At 53.5% G+C, this 19,082-nt stretch overlaps 7 protein-coding genes across 7 annotated transcripts; 4 read left to right on the top strand and 3 right to left on the bottom strand.

Annotated features, from left to right (window-relative positions):
• Positions 1–1,087: 1,087 nt before the first annotated feature.
• JN550_012467 (uncharacterized protein) lies at positions 1,088–1,938 on the top strand (the record flags this gene model as incomplete). Its single annotated transcript, XM_049310946.1, has 5 exons — positions 1,088–1,357; positions 1,496–1,506; positions 1,564–1,685; positions 1,746–1,802; positions 1,895–1,938. The coding sequence occupies 5 exons, from the start codon at positions 1,088–1,090 to the stop codon at positions 1,936–1,938; spliced, it is 504 nt and encodes a 167-aa protein (XP_049165607.1).
• A 1,182-nt stretch (positions 1,939–3,120) lies between these two features.
• Positions 3,121–3,903, bottom strand: JN550_012466 (uncharacterized protein; the record flags this gene model as incomplete). Its single annotated transcript, XM_049310945.1, has 1 exon — positions 3,121–3,903. The coding sequence occupies one exon, from the start codon at positions 3,901–3,903 to the stop codon at positions 3,121–3,123; it is 783 nt and encodes a 260-aa protein (XP_049165606.1).
• Positions 3,904–5,563: 1,660 nt separating this feature from the next.
• Positions 5,564–6,777, top strand: JN550_012465 (uncharacterized protein; the record flags this gene model as incomplete). The annotated part of the gene is made up of 5 exons (XM_049310944.1): positions 5,564–5,626; positions 5,692–5,796; positions 5,845–6,019; positions 6,079–6,220; positions 6,279–6,777. 5 exons carry the CDS (start codon positions 5,564–5,566, stop codon positions 6,775–6,777), a joined length of 984 nt encoding a protein of 327 aa, XP_049165605.1.
• Positions 6,778–7,606: 829 nt separating this feature from the next.
• On the top strand, positions 7,607–8,473 carry JN550_012464 (uncharacterized protein; the record flags this gene model as incomplete). Its single annotated transcript, XM_049310943.1, has 1 exon — positions 7,607–8,473. One exon carries the CDS (start codon positions 7,607–7,609, stop codon positions 8,471–8,473), a length of 867 nt encoding a protein of 288 aa, XP_049165604.1.
• A 985-nt stretch (positions 8,474–9,458) lies between these two features.
• On the top strand, positions 9,459–10,685 carry JN550_012463 (uncharacterized protein; the record flags this gene model as incomplete). The annotated part of the gene is made up of 1 exon (XM_049310941.1): positions 9,459–10,685. The coding sequence occupies one exon, from the start codon at positions 9,459–9,461 to the stop codon at positions 10,683–10,685; it is 1,227 nt and encodes a 408-aa protein (XP_049165603.1).
• Positions 10,686–11,024: 339 nt separating this feature from the next.
• On the bottom strand, positions 11,025–13,029 carry JN550_012462 (uncharacterized protein; the record flags this gene model as incomplete). The annotated part of the gene is made up of 4 exons (XM_049310940.1): positions 11,025–11,695; positions 11,767–12,662; positions 12,715–12,815; positions 12,868–13,029. 4 exons carry the CDS (start codon positions 13,027–13,029, stop codon positions 11,025–11,027), a joined length of 1,830 nt encoding a protein of 609 aa, XP_049165602.1.
• Positions 13,030–15,995: 2,966 nt separating this feature from the next.
• On the bottom strand, positions 15,996–18,239 carry JN550_012461 (uncharacterized protein; the record flags this gene model as incomplete). Its single annotated transcript, XM_049310939.1, has 2 exons — positions 15,996–17,813; positions 17,874–18,239. The coding sequence occupies 2 exons, from the start codon at positions 18,237–18,239 to the stop codon at positions 15,996–15,998; spliced, it is 2,184 nt and encodes a 727-aa protein (XP_049165601.1).
• Between the last annotated feature and the right edge of the window lie 843 nt (positions 18,240–19,082).

The raw sequence follows: 19,082 nt of genomic DNA, 5'->3' as shown, positions 1-19,082 counted from the left end.
AGCAGTAGCCGCATCCAGGGATCACAGTGATACGTGTCTCATTCTTGAATATGCACAAGTTATATTGAATTCCATTGGTTTCAATGAGTGCAAGTGGCAATGTAATTGACTGGAGTATTTGGTGTTGTGATGAAAGTATTACTAGTGGGAATTGGAATGCAACACACATTTCGTATTTCATTTCGGAATTTCCCGGAAAGACACAGACTATTGAATATTCTGGTGAGCATGGCAATCCCTAATATGCCAAGAATCTAGCTGATCTGGATAATACACCCATGGAGCGGCGCTGCGATCTAAAGGTCTGGCCTGATGGTACGTAAATGACGGAACCCTCAGCACGCAATTCATTGGTACATAAATACGGTATTGCAGATTAGTGGCTGAAAATTTCCATGTCACAATTCACACGGAATCATCGGTTGTAGCCTCATTTTGCCGGGCAGGAAATGCATGACAGCCAGCCACGGGGAAAAAAACATGTTGCCATTGGTCTTGTTAGGCGAGTCAAGCCGGTTATGAAGTAGTCAGCCCTGTGACAGCTTTGATATCCGGAACCGACTACTTGAATACGATGTCGATATACTAGCCCAATAGCCTTACTGGGCGCACTCAGCGATCGATGCAACCAGGATCATGACATGAGCGCAGATGGATATGTTCTTATTCCAGGGTAGAGGTAGAGGAATATTGTGCGACCTCACATGTCGTCAAGCGTCATGCTTAGCTCATATTCAGCTCCTAGTTCTGTGATTACTCTTAGTGGAATAAACAAAAGCAATGAGCTCTTGCCTCCGACGTGATGCATACGAGTAATGTACCGCATAGCCAGCTGACCGATTCTAGTCTTCCCACATATTCACAGCAATCAATTATCAAATTCACTTCATTATGTGATCTTGAATTCACTATGTCTCCTTTTGCTGTGTCCATTGAAAAGGTTTCGCTGCCTGGGGCCAGTTCTATTTCTGATGGTTTGCAACTGCATCTTACCTCAACTTCGACCTCACCTCACTCTGCCTATCCCTTCTCACTGTTCAGGAATCACCATCGTCAACGGTACGCAAGGCATCTCCACCGAATCATCATGCTGGTCCTATTCGCTGCTTTTCTCGCCGTGCTGGCTCTCTGGAAGCCAATCTCAGCCACCGTTATTGAGAACCGTAACATCGATAAGGCTGCAATCGACAAGCGCGGCATCGGCTGGCTTGTTGACTACTGCGACGATGACTGGAACATCGGCCCCAATACCTACTTCCACGCGAACTGCACCAGGGGTGGCGACAAGCGCGAGCCCATGTACATCGAACTCGATAAATGTTTCACTGTCGACTCTCAGGGCCGACTGGCTGTGGACGTAGGTTGCTACCCCATCATACGGTTTACTATTTCCTCGTAATTGATGTTCTTTGGCTTGTTCAAATGGCACCTTTCCATGTGTGGCCCTTCACACCTGGATGGATCAACAGATGCTGACATATTTTCTTCGGTACAGAACTGGCGCAAGTATGCTAAGCAGAATCGGGTTCAATAGGCGGGCCGAGACAGCTAACCGTTGCGCAGAGGCGGTATGAAGGACAAATGCGACAGCTGCTCCCGATGCGGCGATCTTGACCTAGACGCCTGCCTGATGTGCCGTTGTCAGCGTGAGGACGGCAGTCGCGGCTGGACCAAGATGGACATGGGTTGGTTCTCCCACAAGGCTTACTCGTCAGCCTGACCAAGCTAATATTTTTTCTCCCTAGATGGTCCGCTCTTCGTCAGTCAGAAAGACAATGCAATCTGCTGCGGCGATTGGTGGGGTATGTGACGTTTCCAACACTCTCAAAGATCTTTGGAACACATCAGTACTTCGCCTCGCTTCTCGCACCAAGCTGACTCTATTCATTGACAGGCGGCCCTTACTGCGGCCAGAGAGGTTTCCCGCCTTCCAGCTAATGCATTTTGGGGACCTCAACCTACTTGAGTCTACCATCGGCGGTTGTGCTCAAGGAGGCGTACGCGCTTAGCCGGCTACGAAAAAGGGATCAACGTGATGGCGAGACCAAGGTCAATTGGGGTTGTAAACCGAAAATATGAGCAGTCGACTAGGAGGTTGAGATACCATAGCTATGATCAATTGACTACTGGTCCCAGATTACACGCTGTTCCATTGTGGGCTACGCGAGGGCGAAACTCGGTCGCTGGGATCTGTATTATACGTGAAGAAGTGTGATCCCACGGGTCTCTCGGTGCCACAACCGGGTGGTTGGGTAGCATCTCTGACGATATTACTGGTTGATACGATGTCTTTCAACCTACTCTCCTTATAAAATCCGTCATTTCCTTCTGGCGAGACGACTGACGTGTGTCAGTTTGACACAGATTTAAAGAAGAGTTCCTCGTTCAAGCTCAACATGAATCGGGAGCACAACTCCAGCCTTGAGTCATTTGGAGCAGCTTGGCAGACTACTAACAGTACGATTCGTGGTGCGTTCTCAGATGATCTTGACCAGATTGCGATTCTCATTAGGAACCGCCCTGACTAAAGCTTAACAAGACGGCCAGTGCCGCAGGACAATTAGCAACTACTTCTACACATGCCACATGGATAGCCATAATGGAACATAAAGTATGTTCATAGTTTAGTCAAGTATGTGAGTGTTGTCCACCAAGGGAGAATAGCTGTGCAGGCGGCAGCGGCGGGAGGCTGGGCCGTGATCAGGCGCCTCTCGACGGCCAGGTTCGCAGAGATGTGTCCTCGAAGACATCAACTTTAGTGGACAGACAAAGGGATATATGCTGCTGATTCTCGGTTCCCATAGTTAAGGTGGCGCTGCTCGTCCTGATTTGCCATACATACTCTGCTCTTGTTCTGAGGAGGTGTAGAAACAATTCGGCTGACGCCTCCCACCAATGAGTTCAGAATGAAAAGCGAAGATGAAAGACAAAGCTCTATCTCAGTCAAGAGCAAGCAAGGCAGCACAGCAGGTGTTTTATGCATGCGTAGAAGTAAAGTCTCATTCAAAACTAGGGTATTGGGTATCATCAACTACAAGTGAAACGTAACTCGCTAATACCAAGGGGGTATCATTGCACCAAAATCCCTTCCAGTCATATCAAACCATATCTCATGTGAGCTTAGCTCACCCAAGCCCAGCTCACCTCCACACGTCCGCTTTCCTCCAACGCGAGCTGTGTGAACACACCCAGGCTCACATCAAGATCAGTCTCTGCACACCCGGTACATCGATCGACCACAGTGACATCCACGCTGGTATTTCCCTTGCTCGCCTCGACGAAGTCGCGCTGGATCCGAATCTTACGCCCGCACAGCTGATTCGCGTTCGGGTTGCTGCCTCCCTCTGCCGCGGCGTCGAAGAGCAGGTGGCTTACGGAGGCGATGAAGTCCTCATCCGTAGATGTCACACCGCATGCGCCGAGACCCGGCGCGTAGTACGTCAGCTCGCCCATGAATGTTGCCGAGTTGGTGGGCAGTGGAAGGGATTGGGCGCCGCTATCATGATGAGAAAGTCCGACGCCGAGGCCGACGGCGAGGGGTAGGACAAGGAGCAGGAGGATCGCCAAAGGAAGCAGGATGAACAACAGGAACGACCGGCGGGAGCGCCCGAGGTATCGACGGTCGGGGGGGAGAACGGAGTCGAGGCGCTGGCGCATTGACGGTGCGGCTGATGCGCCATGGCCAGGAGGCGCAGTCGAGGCTGCTGTCGCGGCGATGGGAGCAGGTGTTTCTTTGGTGGCATTAACACTCTGCTGCTCAACGTCTAGCGCTGATGAGTCTGCGTGCGCATGCCCGGGCAGAAGGCGATCGAGAAGTGACCGTCGATTCGGGCGTGTGCGCGTCTCCCACTCTGGCGTCTGGAAGACTGGCGCGGCAGCATGAGAGGCTGTTGGAGCTGCCATCATGTGAACCAACTGGGTGCTGTAATGTCAACAAGAAATGTTACAGCAGAATTCACAGGAGCGCCTTAGATGGGGATGACAAAAGTCATCGACCGTGCTGAAGGTCTGACGACATTGCCTCGTGGGCAACAGTATCTGCGACTGGCAAAGTTGGCGACGTCAAGGCTCAAACCTGCTGTGGCCCTGGTAACAAGCCTCCAAGTGCCGGCAAGCTGTGCCCAGGGGTTTTGTCACATTGTCCAATCATATGTCATTTTACCCCTGGCAGCACTATTCTCTTCTGAGCCTGGCAGTTCTGGGCATGCCTACCCGGAACGACCCGGGAATTGTGCTGCTCGTTACATTCACCAGCAGCTTTTTGAGGTACTTCTGCGCTGCTAATGGTCGAGCCAGTGCTCGCAAGACCAAGATCGCAGATGGGATGCTGTCTCCATCCACAGAAACAGTTCCCCGAGCGGGACGGGGTTGACGGGCGACATGGGAAGCATCAGTTGCTGTTTCTGTGTTTGCAGACGAGTTATATGCCTCGTGAAGTTGTGATGATCCAGTGGCGTGACGCGAATACCAGTTCCCCCCTTGCCTATAACAGCGTACCCAAAGCACCCCTGGCAAATGCTTAATCAATGAACGTCCAAGTGTTTCGAGTCGAGCCATGGTGGTTCTGGTCGTGGCTGCACACGGACGATGAGAGCTGTAAATAGAAAGTCTACTAAGTTAGGCAGATGACTGGCCAGCCCTGAATGACCTCGAGGCTTTTGTTGGGTACGGGATCTTAGCGACGCCACTACGGGAGCTACTCGTTCAGCAGCTCCCGGGTGTCAAATCGCCGCCCGGAAATGGAAAGTATATTCTGCGACGAAAGGAAATCTGCAACATTCCCGGGGTATGATAACACACCGAGCGTACAGTAGTCAAACAGAACTGTCAAGTCTCAAAAGTTTCAGTGGTCGATTGACACAAGATCCTGTGGGATTCAAGGTTGTTCAGTTTTCAAGATGCCGTTCAGCCGCCGAGCTGCATATTTAGTGAGTGTTTGGAATTAGAGTTCACTATGGTCCGATCAGAGATCAACCAAACCCCAGTCCATCGATCGCATTTGCTGATCCCGATGACATGCGAGTGCGCGTCTTCCAGGCCTTTGCCCTGTGCCTCAAATACCATAGTACTCCCCATGCCCTCTCAGGTCGGCCACAGGGATAGGGGGCTAGGGGTGAACATGAGAACATGGGTGACGGGAGGGAGGCAATGTGGCACTGGTGGCATTGAAAGAGCAAAAGAGCAGACAACCCGTGGATGAGCTGGAGTGGTTGGCGAATGGGAAATCGATCCAGCAACCCCGGTGGCAGCATTAGACTTTGGCCAAGAAACTCGCGGACACGACTAGCGGTGGGTCTTGACTCAAGCTATTCCGCCATTCTCGCCAGGGCAACTTGAACGCTACAGGGAGCCGCGTGGGACGAACACCAGTTTCTCTCCTTCAATTTACATATGGACTTACCTTGGCCCCCTCATCAACTTAGTTCTCCGTTTGGAAGGAAGAAAAAGACCCCATACCCGCTTGGGCCCGAAATACTACTGCCATTGACTCAATTCTTCATGTTCCAAGGGAGATGATGCCTCGCATGGTATCTAATTCTGCGCATGTTGGTGGTCGCCCGTGATGGAGAGCCCCAGTTCCGTTGTTCAACTACCTCAGGACTCTTCCTACATACCCGAATGCTTAGTATGTCTGGATCTCCGTGAGAAGACGGGTGTGGTCGGCCGGCGATGCTAACAGAATCCCTCTAGGGCTGGTATGGGGCCGGGGTCCTCATCACCATATTACGATACGCTACTCGATTGCGGACTGTTGGTCTCGCCGGATTTCGTGGCGACGACTACTTAGCATTTCTTGTTTGTATTTCCATGGCAATCCAGCGAGCGCGCACTGATTTGTCCTAGTATCTCATTTTGTACACGGCATGCATCATCATCGTCTACGTCACTTACTATACAGGCGCCAGCCTCAATGTCGACCCGGCCAAGGTTGATTTGTTGACCGACAACGACATTCGAATATTGGTGAAGGGGTCTCAAATTGAATATGCTTCGTTCTTCATATACACAGGATGCATATGTACATACACGACCCCAATCCCGTTTTCCAGCATCCCATCTTGGCTAATTGGTTAACAGGGACGTTGAAGTTCTCTGTACTCTACTTCTACAACCGAATCACGCTCGGAGTGCTCAGGAGGAAAACCGTCACCTTTCTGTGGTGGTTCTGTAGCGCCTCCTACCTTGCAGTCTGTCTCATGGCACTCTCTTCTTGTTATCCGTGCGTGCTTTCCTTAGGATAAACCGGTGTTGGCTGAGTCTGCTAACGCGTAGACCAGAATATCGCGAAACTGGCAAGTCAGGCCGCTTCCAAGCGAGAATTGTACATACAGACCCCAAAATTTTGTGGTCCTTTCGATATTCAACGTCATGAGTGATGCAGCGCTCATGTCCATTCCGCTCCCGATCCTCCGGCACCTCCGCGTATCGAAACGCCGCAAAGCAGGGATCTCGGTCTTGTTGTCATCGGGCGTGTTCGTCATATCGACGGCCATAGTCAGAGTCACTCTGACCCTCGTCGGAGAACCGACCGTCATCACGATCAATCTCTGGGGGTTTCGCGAATTGGGCGTTGGGCTTATCGCCGTAACTGCCCCTATCATATACCCAATGTTTACACCTGAATTCTGGCGACCGGGACCCTACGTCCGCGAGAACCGACGACCTATAATACAACCTTCCATTCATATACCCACCGGCAGCTTCAAGGATCACGACATAGAGCTCCAACTGGCGGACGAGCGGACGCAAATGATGAGATACACAGATGCGAGTTGAGAAAATGTAGTTACTGTATATAGCATAAGCGCTTTAATCTTCGAGGACAAATTTCCAGGTATAGTTGCAGCGTTGCTGCCTCCCAATGTACTCGGTTCTCGTCTGCTGGACAGGCAGATCTCTGTGACGTATCGCAATATCGACCATGTGATTGTACTGCGTATTGGACTCACGGCCAGCCCTACCCACGTAGTATTTCTACCCTGCCTTCAAGTGGAGTTGGCCTGACACGGGATCTGGGGCCACGGAGTTGGCACGGAACCTGGGCCTGAATGGGGCCCACGGATCGGCGTCACGGTTGGGCCCCGTACGAGTTATGTCGCGGGCGGATTGGCTGATTGGGGGCTAATACAGCAGGCGCCTGAACCGCCGCAATCTCAGTGGCTTCGCATCGCCATAACTAGTGCTAGAATCCAGCCCAAGCAGACGATCCCAGAAGATCTGGCCAGCAGGGACCAATTGCTACTGCACACCTCGCTCGAATGCCTGCCCCTGTTCACGGCACGGCCAGCTGCTAGTTAGTCTCCGGCACAGGGGCCGTCATCTGTCAAGCCACGGGGCGTGCGCAATCTTGTCGCCGAGGTGCCGGGCAGTCGGGCGGATCCTCAGGCCCCGCAAGCGCCCTTTTGCCATACGCCTTCCCCCAGACTGGTCTAATGTCCCTCAGAGTTGCTCTCGCAATACCTTAAAGCGACCTTGGAAAGCTGTCGAGTCTCACGCCTGCGGATCTCGGGGTTTCCCTTATGCAAAGCCGATGTCTGTCCTCTGCAGGCAGCGCTGGAGTGATTAGCACGAGACGGCGAAGTACGAAGAGAAGGACAGGATCATCATGGCCAACATGGAAACCATCTATCGCGCTTGGATCTCGTCCATCAATGACCGGCGATGGGACGACGTGGTGCAGTATATGCAGCCAACATACGCGCATGGATCCACCGACATGATATCGCTGAATCACCAACAATTCACCGCCTACCACAAGCACGTCCTGGAAGTTTTCGGGCCAGACTGCTCTTTCACAGCCGACGCAGTGGTCGCCGATGCAGAAGCTGGCTGCATAGCGGCAAGGTGCCTCGCCGAGGTTACGCTAGTCCAGCCCTTCCTTGGGTTACAGCCAAACGGAAAGAGAGTTCGCTTCTTCGAGACCCAATTCGTCTGGTTCGAGGACCAAAGGGTCCGAGAACTCCGTAGGGTGCCTGACCTGGATGACTTCCGTCGCCAGATGTCTTCAAGGGCCGAAGAGACGACACCGGACCTCATGGGACTTCCTCTGGAGCTGCCAACTTCCCGGCATCTCGACAATGCCGGATTGAAGTCGTTCTACAGGTCTTACATCAAGGCCATCAACGAGGACCTCTCTGAATCAAGCCTCTCGGAGTTCTGCAATCCAAGTGTGGTCCACAATGCGAAGACATTATCACTTTCGCAGTATGTGTCGCTCATTGACGACAGCAGCTCAGCGGTCCGGGAGATGACAGCACACATTCACACCATCGTTGCGGACGAAAAGTCGCAACGCATTGCCGCGCGGATCGAGTGGTCCGGCGAACCCATCAAGACATTGGCAGGCATTGATCCCAACGGTCGGTCCGTGAGGTTTCCCGAGCATGTCATCTACCAGCTTGAGGCTGGAAAGATTGCAAGGGTATGGGCAATTGTTGATTGGGATTCGTTTCGTGCTCAAATGACTGCATAGGCACTACCTAGACTGATAGACAACCTACTCGCCTCGAAACTTTTGTTGCCAGAAGAAGCTCTTGGTCATGTGCTTCAGCGAATATGCCAAATAGCTGCGGCCGCAACCCAGAAGCCACTTCGAGTCAGTCCGTCCGAACCATTACCGATAGATTGGGCGACCAAGTCGAACGGAAGGTAATTGCCACCATGCACTATCTTATGAGAATACACACCACAGCACCTAGTTTGTCTTCTGTAAAAATGATAACTGATCAGTGCTTCCCATCCCGTCACCCCGGACTGGAGATATGCGCCAACGTCGATTTGGAGGGTCAACGTCCTTGCCTAGTGCAAACTCTCTTGCGGCGTGCATGCTACCAACCAATAAAGACCACACAATGCAGCAAACTTACTCGCAGCCATTTCGCCTCGCGGTACCCCGACGACCTAACCGAGGGGCGGTGTGGATCTGCTCTTGGGGGACACAGTAAGAGAGTACGAAGCACAGATACCGGAAGCTCTTTGAGGATCGACAATTATTTCATCCAGTAAATTGATGCAAGTCGATGCAGATTCCAGACTCTCATAGGTTCAGTCCAACCAACAGTAAAGGATGGCCGAGAAATTTGTCAAGGAGATGACTTGTATGCGGCACACAGAGAAGAGGTCAAAGAACAACACTAGAAGGAATTACTCCGACGGTCTCGGGATAACATACAAACGACGGCTTGTCAATGCCTTTTACACTTTTGTCATGCCAGGACCAAGTCTACAAATCCGAGGCGCGTCATGCCAAATCCCCCACCTTGCGGGAGCCGGCCGCATACATGAATAAATAGTACAACGCCTCTGCTCTTGTCTAGTTAACTTTAGGAGCACATGCAATCCCACCCTCTCCGATATGTCGTGACAAGCTGGCTCATGTTGTTTTCTCAGATGCATGCTGGCGGCTATTCCAGATACCACGTCTTCTGCACAGTCGAGGGGACAGATAATACACAACAATGGTTGACCGTTGGACCATTACGCTGGATCCAGATGATTGGGATCAGATTTTGGTTGTGACAGCCTTCAACGCCATCGCGCTATACAACTTTGTTGAGCTCAATGCCATGATATTCACGACCTTCAAAAGGCGCTCCGGCTTGTACTTTTGGAGCTTCCTGGTTTCGTCCAACGGGGTGGCGCCGTATGCCATTGGCTTCCTCCTCAAAGATCTTCATCTGTCGCCCTCTCCATACATCGACATTACCCTCATTATCATTGGGTGGGTAACTCTCGTCACCGGCCAGGCCTTTGTGCTATACTCCCGGCTGCACCTGGTGATGCGAGACAAGACGAAACTTCGGCTGGTGCTGGTCATGATCATTGTCAACGCCATCATCTGCCATGTTCCGACGACGATCTTCGTCTACGGTGCCAACTCGGCGAATCCCACCCGCTGGATCAAGCCGTATCAGATCTACGAGAAGATCGAGGTAACCCTGTTCTTCGTGGTCGAGTCCATCCTCTCGGGCATCTACATCTGGAAGACCTTATCGTTCTTCCGCTTCGAGGCGACACTGCACGCAAGGCCGCTGAGCCAGCTCATGATGCATTTGATCTGGATCAACGTAGTGATTATACTGCTGGACGCTACGATACTGGCACTCGAGTACGCCGGCTTCTACAATCTCCAGACGGCATACAAAGGAATGGTTTACAGCATCAAGCTTAAGCTTGAGTTCAAGGTCCTGAACGGGCTGATAGAACTCACGAAGTATAAAACGCCCCGAGGGAGCTGGACTAACCAGCTCGCCGCGCAGACCCCCTGCGCGCAGCACCTGCGGAGCGGTTCAACCTCGTCCGGTAGAGGTGGCGGCAATAGCTCCAACCGGGGCGGCATCTACGACGGCACCGACCCGGGCACCGGAACCGTCAACTTTGAGACGTTCAACGACACCCTTAGCCGCATTCACGACACGCACAAGACCGACCGGCCGGACAGCGCGTACGAGGTCCGCATCTTTGCCGGCGAGGGCGGGAGCCGCGACAGTGACAGCGCCAACGCCGACGGCATCACAGTCAGGACGACGATGGAGGTCACCACGACCAAAGCAGAGCCATGGGAGGCCATGTCTTGCCGAGGTATCGAGTCGTTGCACGGCAGCGGCGAGGCACGGCCCGATACTGCGTATTCCCAGGCAGACTCGTACCGCTTGTCCGATCTCGAGCTTGCGCAGAAAGTATGATTTCATCACTAAGCGACGATTACATAATTACCAACGCATGCATGCATGATACCCGAAATACTAGTGGAGCATCAACCCTCATGATTCGTACGATGCTCTATAAATTGTGCCTGATTCAGATATGCGGCCGTCCTGTCATAAGGCTCAACCAAACCCACGTCATGCCCGCTTATAATGGCCAGCAGCTACATACGCCCAACTGACTCATTGGTATCATTTAAACATTTAGGAGCAAATCGAACAGATCGATCTGACAACCATCGATCGAAATGGTAGCAAAGGTATTCCCTCATTACCTCCGAACCTTCCAACGCAGTTATCTTAGCCCTGAGATACAGATCATTTCGCCACCCCCGGAACTAGGTGTGGCTCCGTCGCCTCTAGTCTCGGCTCCGGCGTCTCGGGAAGTGGGATCATCTGCGCTGAGAGGGCCGACACGGCACTGAGCGGCCGGGGCGATCCGCCGCCGGCGGAGAGTGGAGTGGGGGGCTCCATCGGCGGTTGCAGAGCACCGTCTTGTCCTGGACGTGGAGAGCCCGACAAGGTCTCCGTGGTAGCTGGGTGGGATTCCTCAGGGGCGGTGACCTTTGTATATCCGTAAGGCTGATGTCCATGTTGAGCGCTGTGGGGTGAATCCCACTGTGGCGTTCCGGGAGTTGCTGGAGCGGCCACCGGGTCAATGCCAAACGCGATGGCTGAGGCAATCGCGTTACCGGCAAGCATGGGCTCCGATATCTGATGTTGGGCCTCCGGCCGCTCGATCGAGGTGCTGCTCGAGGGCTTGCCCGACTCCGCCGTAATGTGTGTCATTGGCTTGTTGGCTGGCCATGGCTGTGCCGACTCCAGGTCGATGGTGCCGGGCGTGGCGATGGAATGGCCGTTGTATTTCATTTCCCCCGCACCCGATTCCATGATATTATAGGTGCTCGGATCGAAGTACGCCAAAGTGCCCTCCTGAGGAGGCGGTTTCTCGCCCTTGTGTTTAGCAGTTCCGTGTGCGGTGATTTTATCTGCAAAACGGCATCAGCTATCTGTCTCTGAGTTGTCATAGACGGTGTTTCTTGGGGGAAGGCTAACGTACCACTGATGGTCTGCGCAAAGGTAAAGAGGACCAGGGCACTCAGAAAGATCGGGACCAGTTGCCCGAAGCTTGTCGCATCGTTCTCGGGGTTGCCGTCGTTCTCCAGTGCTATCCAGCCAGACTTATCAACCCAGCTCCGCAGAGCAAATATATAGGACCCGCTCTTGATCACCGCCGTGCAACTGATTCCCGCACCGCCTAGGAGGTATATGAGAAATATGAAGGAGACTGTCTTCCGTTGCCATGATTTGGGCTTCATGAAGCGGGAGATCCTAGCCCCGAGTCGGCCCCGCCACCCTGGCCTACTCCGACCCCGGCGACAAAACCTGATGAACTCTGCAATGATGGCTGCGCCGTAGAACAGAAGAATAACTATATACCAGTTCCAACCCTGGATGAAGTTGCTAGGTGTCGAGTCCTGCAGCGTCCCCAGAAAGAAGGCATTTGCGCTAGACGTCGTGTTCTGCAGCGTGGCCACGAAGGGCGACTTTGAGCTCTGGAAGCAGGCTGCGGGCAGGAAAAGGAGGCTGTCCGTCTCGTTGGCCGCCGGGAGGCCAGTCGGGAACTTGATCTTGCCGTCAGCTGCGTTCTGGTTGACCATGAGCAGGCCGGTGACGAGGAAGACCCCGGAGATGCAGATCACCCGCAGGAAAGCGAGCCACGGGTACTTCCAGTAGTTCCGGACAATTGTCACCGACATTAGGTGTGTTGCACAGGTCAGGAGCATCATGTTGGCGACAACGTTGTAGTGGTATGCGGAGATGGTACATCCCCTCCAGTATCGCAGAGTCAGCGCGTAGGCGGCGCCAGTAAACACTTGTTGATCACTGCACGCCAACACCACTGTCTCCAAGATATCTGTGAAGCTAGTTTTACCGACCCGTTGTTCTCGCGGTCTGAGCCTAGTCAGCATATGTGGCACTTCGTTGGGCTGAGGGTTAGATTTACAGCGTCTGCTTCCAGCCCAAAGATTTCGCCGATTGCCAGAAGATGTCTAACAGACTGATAAATAGGGCGAAGCAGGTGACGCCTAGAAACACACCGAGGATCTTAACACATTAGGGGTGGGTGTACAAGGAATCGCCGGGAAGATTAACTCACCCCTATACCAGCAATGTCTGGGTCGGCCTCAAAGGTACCACGAGTATATTCACCAATATAGTCATATTTATGTTGGTTTCCATTCTCTTGTTCAGGGAGTGAGCAGTTCGGTAAAACATTATAATGAGTCTCGCATGTCTCCACAGATACGAAGGCCCCCATCGTGAAGTGGGATGTGTCCCATGAAGAGAACCACGAGAAAAAAAGATATGGGAATGGGATGAGTCTCCACTTCACAGTGATTTAGGGGCGACCTGAGATTATATGCGCAGAAATCCTAATGTAGAATCAACTCCTGGGGTTCTAAGAGGGGTTGAACTGTGCGTACATATAACACAGGCACATACATACATACATACATACATACATACACCCACACAGCATCATGCAGTCGCTAACGGGCTCAGCTCTGTGGCACAGCACACAACATACTGTTCAAACCCCTGTCACCCCTCGTTGTGCATATGTTCCACGAAGGAGCCGCGGCTGCATGGGAAGGATCTTTGTTGGAGAGGGGAGCCCGCCCCTGACAGGTAGATCGGGGTTGGTAAACAAAATCATGGTCACATATAGCGTAGGGTCGAAAGGCACGGCTCCCACCTTGCCCCCAATGGATGTGAATTGATCGATCGTCAGTGAACGAACCCAGGAGAATGGCTGTACCCTCACTTTAAAAGGCCCAATGAACTAGCTGACTCGATGGGTTCTGCTCATTTACTAAATATTGTGCGGAGAGAGATAAACACACTCACGTGGGAAATTGTAGGCCACATCCACTTTTGGACGTGGACCGGGCCGTGTGTCGGCTGGGGAGACCATGGGGCGAGCATTCTGACTCCCGGTGGTAGCCCGATATAGACCGGCCTGGTACGATAATGGGCTGCCCCGGTGATCATTGCCCCCATTGCTGTGCAGCGCTGTCTGCATTCATTACCTTGAGAAGCACATCTGCAGTCATCCCGCAGCCCCGTGCACTTCCCCATCAAGACTACCTCACACGCACACCAATCGCGCGTTGCGGCCGTGCTACCGTTCTCCTGTCAAGAGGCTGGGCGTGATTGGGCACAGCCGTCGTGTGTTACCAAGGGGTCGGGATCTTTTCCAGAAGTTGCTGCAGTCTCCCAGGTGCCGCAAGCATCTGACTGCATATCGCGTAGATAAATATGGAACGAGGCTGTGCGCTCTGTCCTGCACGTGGGCACAAGGCTCGCGGCGACCACACGTTACCGCAGCGCGAGCAACTGCATGTCGATGGCAGTGTCTTTGGGGATATGTACGATCAAAGCGAATCTATAGAAGAAGAATTTTTCGTTGGCTACGGGGCTCTGTAACACAAAATCGTTTGATGGGATCTAAGCCTCCCTCATCGTTCGAAACATTGCCCAGATGCCCATTTCGCCGAGGGATGGAGACGACCGCATATGCGACCCAGTCACACGCAGTTGGCAGGGGGTTAGTGTTTCAAACCGTCCCATGCATATTGATTTCTGAACTCATCCTCGGGTGTGTTATAGAGAGTCATGGCTACCTCGTAAGCCAACCATCGCTCCCCTGATCCAAGGCTATGGATACTCACTCTATATTCAAGCCTCGCGACCTGCCGGTAGCAAAAGGTAAGACCCCTTAGTAGAGTCACAGTGACCTGACTTGAGCTGAAGAAAGGGCGCAGCTACTGTCCCAATCGCTTATTTCTACGAAAGTACCACTGCACCGAGCCGGGATGCGACTGGAGACAGGGGTCAATTTCCTCTTTGGGACCAACAGCAGATGGTGCCGGACCCCATGCTCCATCATTGTTGGGGGCCATTTCCATAAGCCAGCCGATCCGGAATCTCGGTTGAAACAATATTACACTGTTGGCTTCCGAGTGAGTGAAGCGAGGCTGGAAACGCATGCAGTGTGGCCCCGAAGGCCGGGGGTTTGGTGATGATCGGCCTGTTTTCTTCGCTGTTTCGAAGCACAAGGTCAGCTCTCGGTCCAATCCACTTGGCCGCTGCTGCGGTCTGCAAAGGTCTGGGCTAAATACACGACCATCACCAATAGGTACTAGAGGAGAGAATTTGGAACAGAAGTGTAGAAGTTGGCAAGGTGTGCTTTCGGCACCTTAATTGCAGCTCGCCTCCTCGCCCAGTCTTTCAAGGGCGAGGGGGGCAAGACCTGCAACTCCGCGATGGGAGTACCCAACTACCCAAACAAATAGATACAAAAAGATATTTTCCCGCCCACGGCCAGCCAGCCTGACTGGCACGGGAAAGGGGTCCCAAGTGCTTCCAGAAGAACTCCGCGCTAGACAACCTGGTCCATCTACCCTCTCTACCCATCCTGAAGTAGTATTCGTACTCAGCCCAGCTCCCATCTCTCCCAAGAAATAAGAAAGAACATTATAGCGCCGGACCAACCTGAAAATGCTGCAGATCGCTAAAGACAAAACCTCATAACAACTCCGTTACATGCAGTGAAACCAGTTTGAGCCGACCCGCCTCGAGAGTTTCCTAGCTCTCGTCGCCGGCAGTCTAGCCTTGATCCGTTTCCCGACCAGCCTGTGTAGTGATACTGCCACCTCTGGGGTGGCGTTGTAGTGTAAACGTTGGTGTTTGTACATGTTGTTCCCTGTCCCAGCTGGAGCTAGCTGGGAACCTGCCCTGTTAAGGGCCAGAATCCTGATCTTGAACGTATCCCCACAGACCCCCGCCCGCCTTCGTATGGTAAAGGGAGAAAAGCATTAGATATGGTGCTGGAACAGCAAGCCCGTTGAAACATTGAGAAACCCGCTGAACGGAGGACAAGACCGGAACGCGAACCCCGGACAGACGACGACGAAAAGGTACAATTAAAACCCGAAGGAAGCCAAGGGTCGTACCAGTCGCCGCCTCCGGTTGGGCAGTATGTTGCGTGTTGTTTGGTCTTGTCGAGGGGACAAGCCCCAAGAAAGAGAAAAAAAAATTCATGACCAGGAAGCAATTTACATAAACATCGTAAAATCATCAGTCGCGCATTGCCAGGACACTTCAGCAACTTCCCTGTGTCTGGTCTAGACCCTCGTGGTCTCCTTTTTTGTTGTTTTCGTTGATATTTTTCGATCATGTCGCAAATCTTCATGGTTGTGGGGAGATGAAACCAAGCGGGAGTCATTGCGGGTACATCATCTCGTCGAACTGAAGGTCGCCGACATTACCCATCGCCTCGCCGAAGTTGGCGGCGTTAGCCGTGATAGTGTCGTTGCTGGACACAACGCTGCCGTACTGTGAGACCTGGCTTGGGCCGGTATAGGGAAAGGTGCCGATCATGGGCGAGCACGCATAATCAGTGAATTGGGCCGAGGAAATCAGCGGCTGGTGGGCATAGAATGGGATCTCGGTGTTGATGGCCAAGTGGTTGGGATACATTCCGAAGCCCATCTCGGCCACCATGTTGTCGTTGCCGCTGTGCATGGGCATGGTGTAATCGGGAGCCAGTTGTCCGGCACCATGCTCAAGGTCGATATCCATGTCGTTCGCAGAGGAATCAGCGCCAGCATCCTCCTCATTTTCCTCGTCGGAGTCTTGCTTCAGCTCGTCCTTGTGAACCCAGACCTCCTTCATCCAATTCTTCAGCTCGGTCATGGGTGGCCAGTCACCACCTCCCTTGCCACCGCGCTTGTCGTCATCCGGGCGTGAGCTGGCGCCATTGTTCTTGTTCTTGGCGCGCGAAGGCTTCTCCTTGAAATGGGTCCGGCGCAGATGAGCAGCTGCGTTGTAGTATGCCCCATACTTCTTCTGAGCCTTGCAAGCCTTGCACTTATCCAAGGGGTTAACGACGGCCACACCGATCGGCAGGCCACGGGTGGCGGGATCAACACAGATCCACTTCTTGATGACGCCCTGTTCTGGATGCTTCGCATCGCGATGGCGCCTCAGCTCGTGCTCTCCACGAAACCCGTCCGGATGCTCGGTACACTTTTCGCAGAACACCTTGGGCTGGCGGGGCCGCACGTACTTGGCTTTGGTGATGGCGGTCTTGCCATCTTTCTTGGCCGAATGCGAGTCGGTCGCTTTGGCATCGCTAGAAGGCTTAGGCTTCAGAAGCGCGGTGTGTTGGTTCTGTCTGCGAAGCGACTCCTTAAGTCGCAGCTTGAGCGAAGACGTAGATTTGATACTGGCTGCGCTGGTGTTTGAAGCAGACCGAGACATATCTTGTGACATTAGCACACCTCCAGGCGGCGCGGGATGCCCATAGGGGTTCAGATAAGACTGCGAAAGACTGGTGCCGACCCCTTTCAAATCCTCCTCGGAAGGCGAGGCGCTCTTGGCCAGCGGTGAGTTGTACCCGCTACTGGCGTTTGGGTAAAAGGGGCTATCAAGCTGGGACATGTCCGTCCCCTGGTGCGAGCCAAGCTGCATCATGTGCATGGCACCTCCGACCGACTGGTTGTCAAACACGCTGCTGTTTTCCCTAGTCATTGGCGCAGTCTCCGGCGTCAAGCCCGTGGTCATGGAACCGCAAACTGATGCATTCGACATGCCATAAACGGGCATGTCTGGGCTGAGGTGGAGTTGGTCCGTTGGCATGGAACTGCTGAGGTAAGCGGAATTGCTCGGATACTCGTAGGCATCAAAGTTGGCAAAGTATGTTTCCGGATCCATCAGCTGGGACTCGGCCACCGGGGGCATGCTGGCCATGTCGGGCCGACGTCTCACCCTCACAGATTGCGAGCGATGCAGCGACTGGCCGGCGGCGCCAAAGTTTGCGAGCTCGTCTCTGCTCATGAAGTCTCGCACGGCAGCACTCCTGGCCGGCTGGTGGCCGGCGGTGTTTGGCTTGGGCGGCGGCGTGATCTGGCCGTTGAAGACAAAAGGGCTAGACTGTGTAGAGAGATTCGACTGGCTGCGGATCATTTGGTGCCGATGCGAGGGGAAAGTCTGGTGTGACATGGTCCTCTGTTGCTTCACGGCTTGGGAGGCCAGAACCTGGGGAGGCTGTTAGCAAGCTGCAACGGTTGTCCTCCGTGACTTCGAGGCCGCTCTTACAGACGATGGCGGGGTGCCAGGCAGACTATGGTGGCTCGCCAAGGTGCCTTGGCCATAGCCCGCACTCCGCGGTATCGACTTCCGTCGTGCCAGGACATCTTGCTGCTCGAACGGGATCGCCGTGAGCGATGTGTTGGAGAGCTGGAACTCGGCGTAGACAGGCGATGGGGCATCGAGGTTGCTGATGCTGGGACTTGACAAGGCGGGCAGCGGGGACTGCTGACCGAGGCCGCTCTGCAGGAAGGATAACTGCTGCTGTGCATCTTGTGCTTGCTTCTCTGCGGCTTGACGTGCGAGGCACTCCCGGTCTAGTTCCTTCTTAAGCATCTGGAGTTCGGCGTCCTGACTTTCACTTAACAGAGCCATGTGGATTTATTTGTCCTAGTATAGATGCCAACAGGATGATGTTGTTGGGAGCAAGTGAGTGAGTGAGTGAGGCGGGGAAGCGGAGAAAGGCGGCAAGGCAGGCTGTGTGCGTGACAGTGTAGCGTATTGGCGGCTGGGTACTGGGTATCCGGGGCAGCCTCGTGTTGTTGTGTTGGTGAGAACGATATCGGCTGCTGTCGTTGAGTATTACTATTGGATAGGGTGGGGGGGAGGAATAGAGTCCCAAGGCCAGCAAGGATGGAGCGGGCGAGTGCTGGTTGACTCGTCGTGAGAGTGGTTGAATGAAACCCACGAAAACGGGTCGAGGTATACTGGTTGGTTGTATTTGTCTGATCAGACGTGAAGCGTCAAATTGGAAGACAGCTCGAGGTCGAGGACTGGCGCATCAAAGGATTATGTACCAATGGGTTCGAGATGAGGCTTTGGCCGCATGCACGGCAGCAGGTGGAGCCCCAAGGACTGTGATTGTCTGGACGGACCCTGGTCGCGAGATCGTCACTTGAGTGTTAATTTACGAGATCCACGGCCCATTTAGGCTTGGCCCTTGCTGGGGGGTGCATGGGGGGGACCAAGGGACGAGCTGCGGAACAAGAGCGTGCCTTCGAAACGGGACGGAATTGTTTGAAAGCGAATGGTCAAATTGAGCAGAGGCGGCCAAGACCTGGGTGTGCGTGATGCGTTTGTTGTTAGGTGCCGGCAGCCCACGCTTGGCTCCTCCAGGTTTCCAAGGTTGCCAGGGTTGTGATGGGATGGGATGGGATGATAGGATAGGATTATGGATAACTTAGGGTCTAGCGTGCTCCATAGAAGGCATAGAATAGG

This window comes from Neoarthrinium moseri (genome assembly GCF_022829205.1).
Source record: "Neoarthrinium moseri strain CBS 164.80 chromosome Unknown scaffold86_Wmoseri_CBS_16480, whole genome shotgun sequence".
Lineage (NCBI taxonomy): Eukaryota > Fungi > Ascomycota > Sordariomycetes > Amphisphaeriales > Apiosporaceae > Neoarthrinium > Neoarthrinium moseri.
The sequence above is the reverse complement of the archived record's forward strand: the minus strand, read 5'-3'. Positions and strand labels throughout refer to the sequence as shown.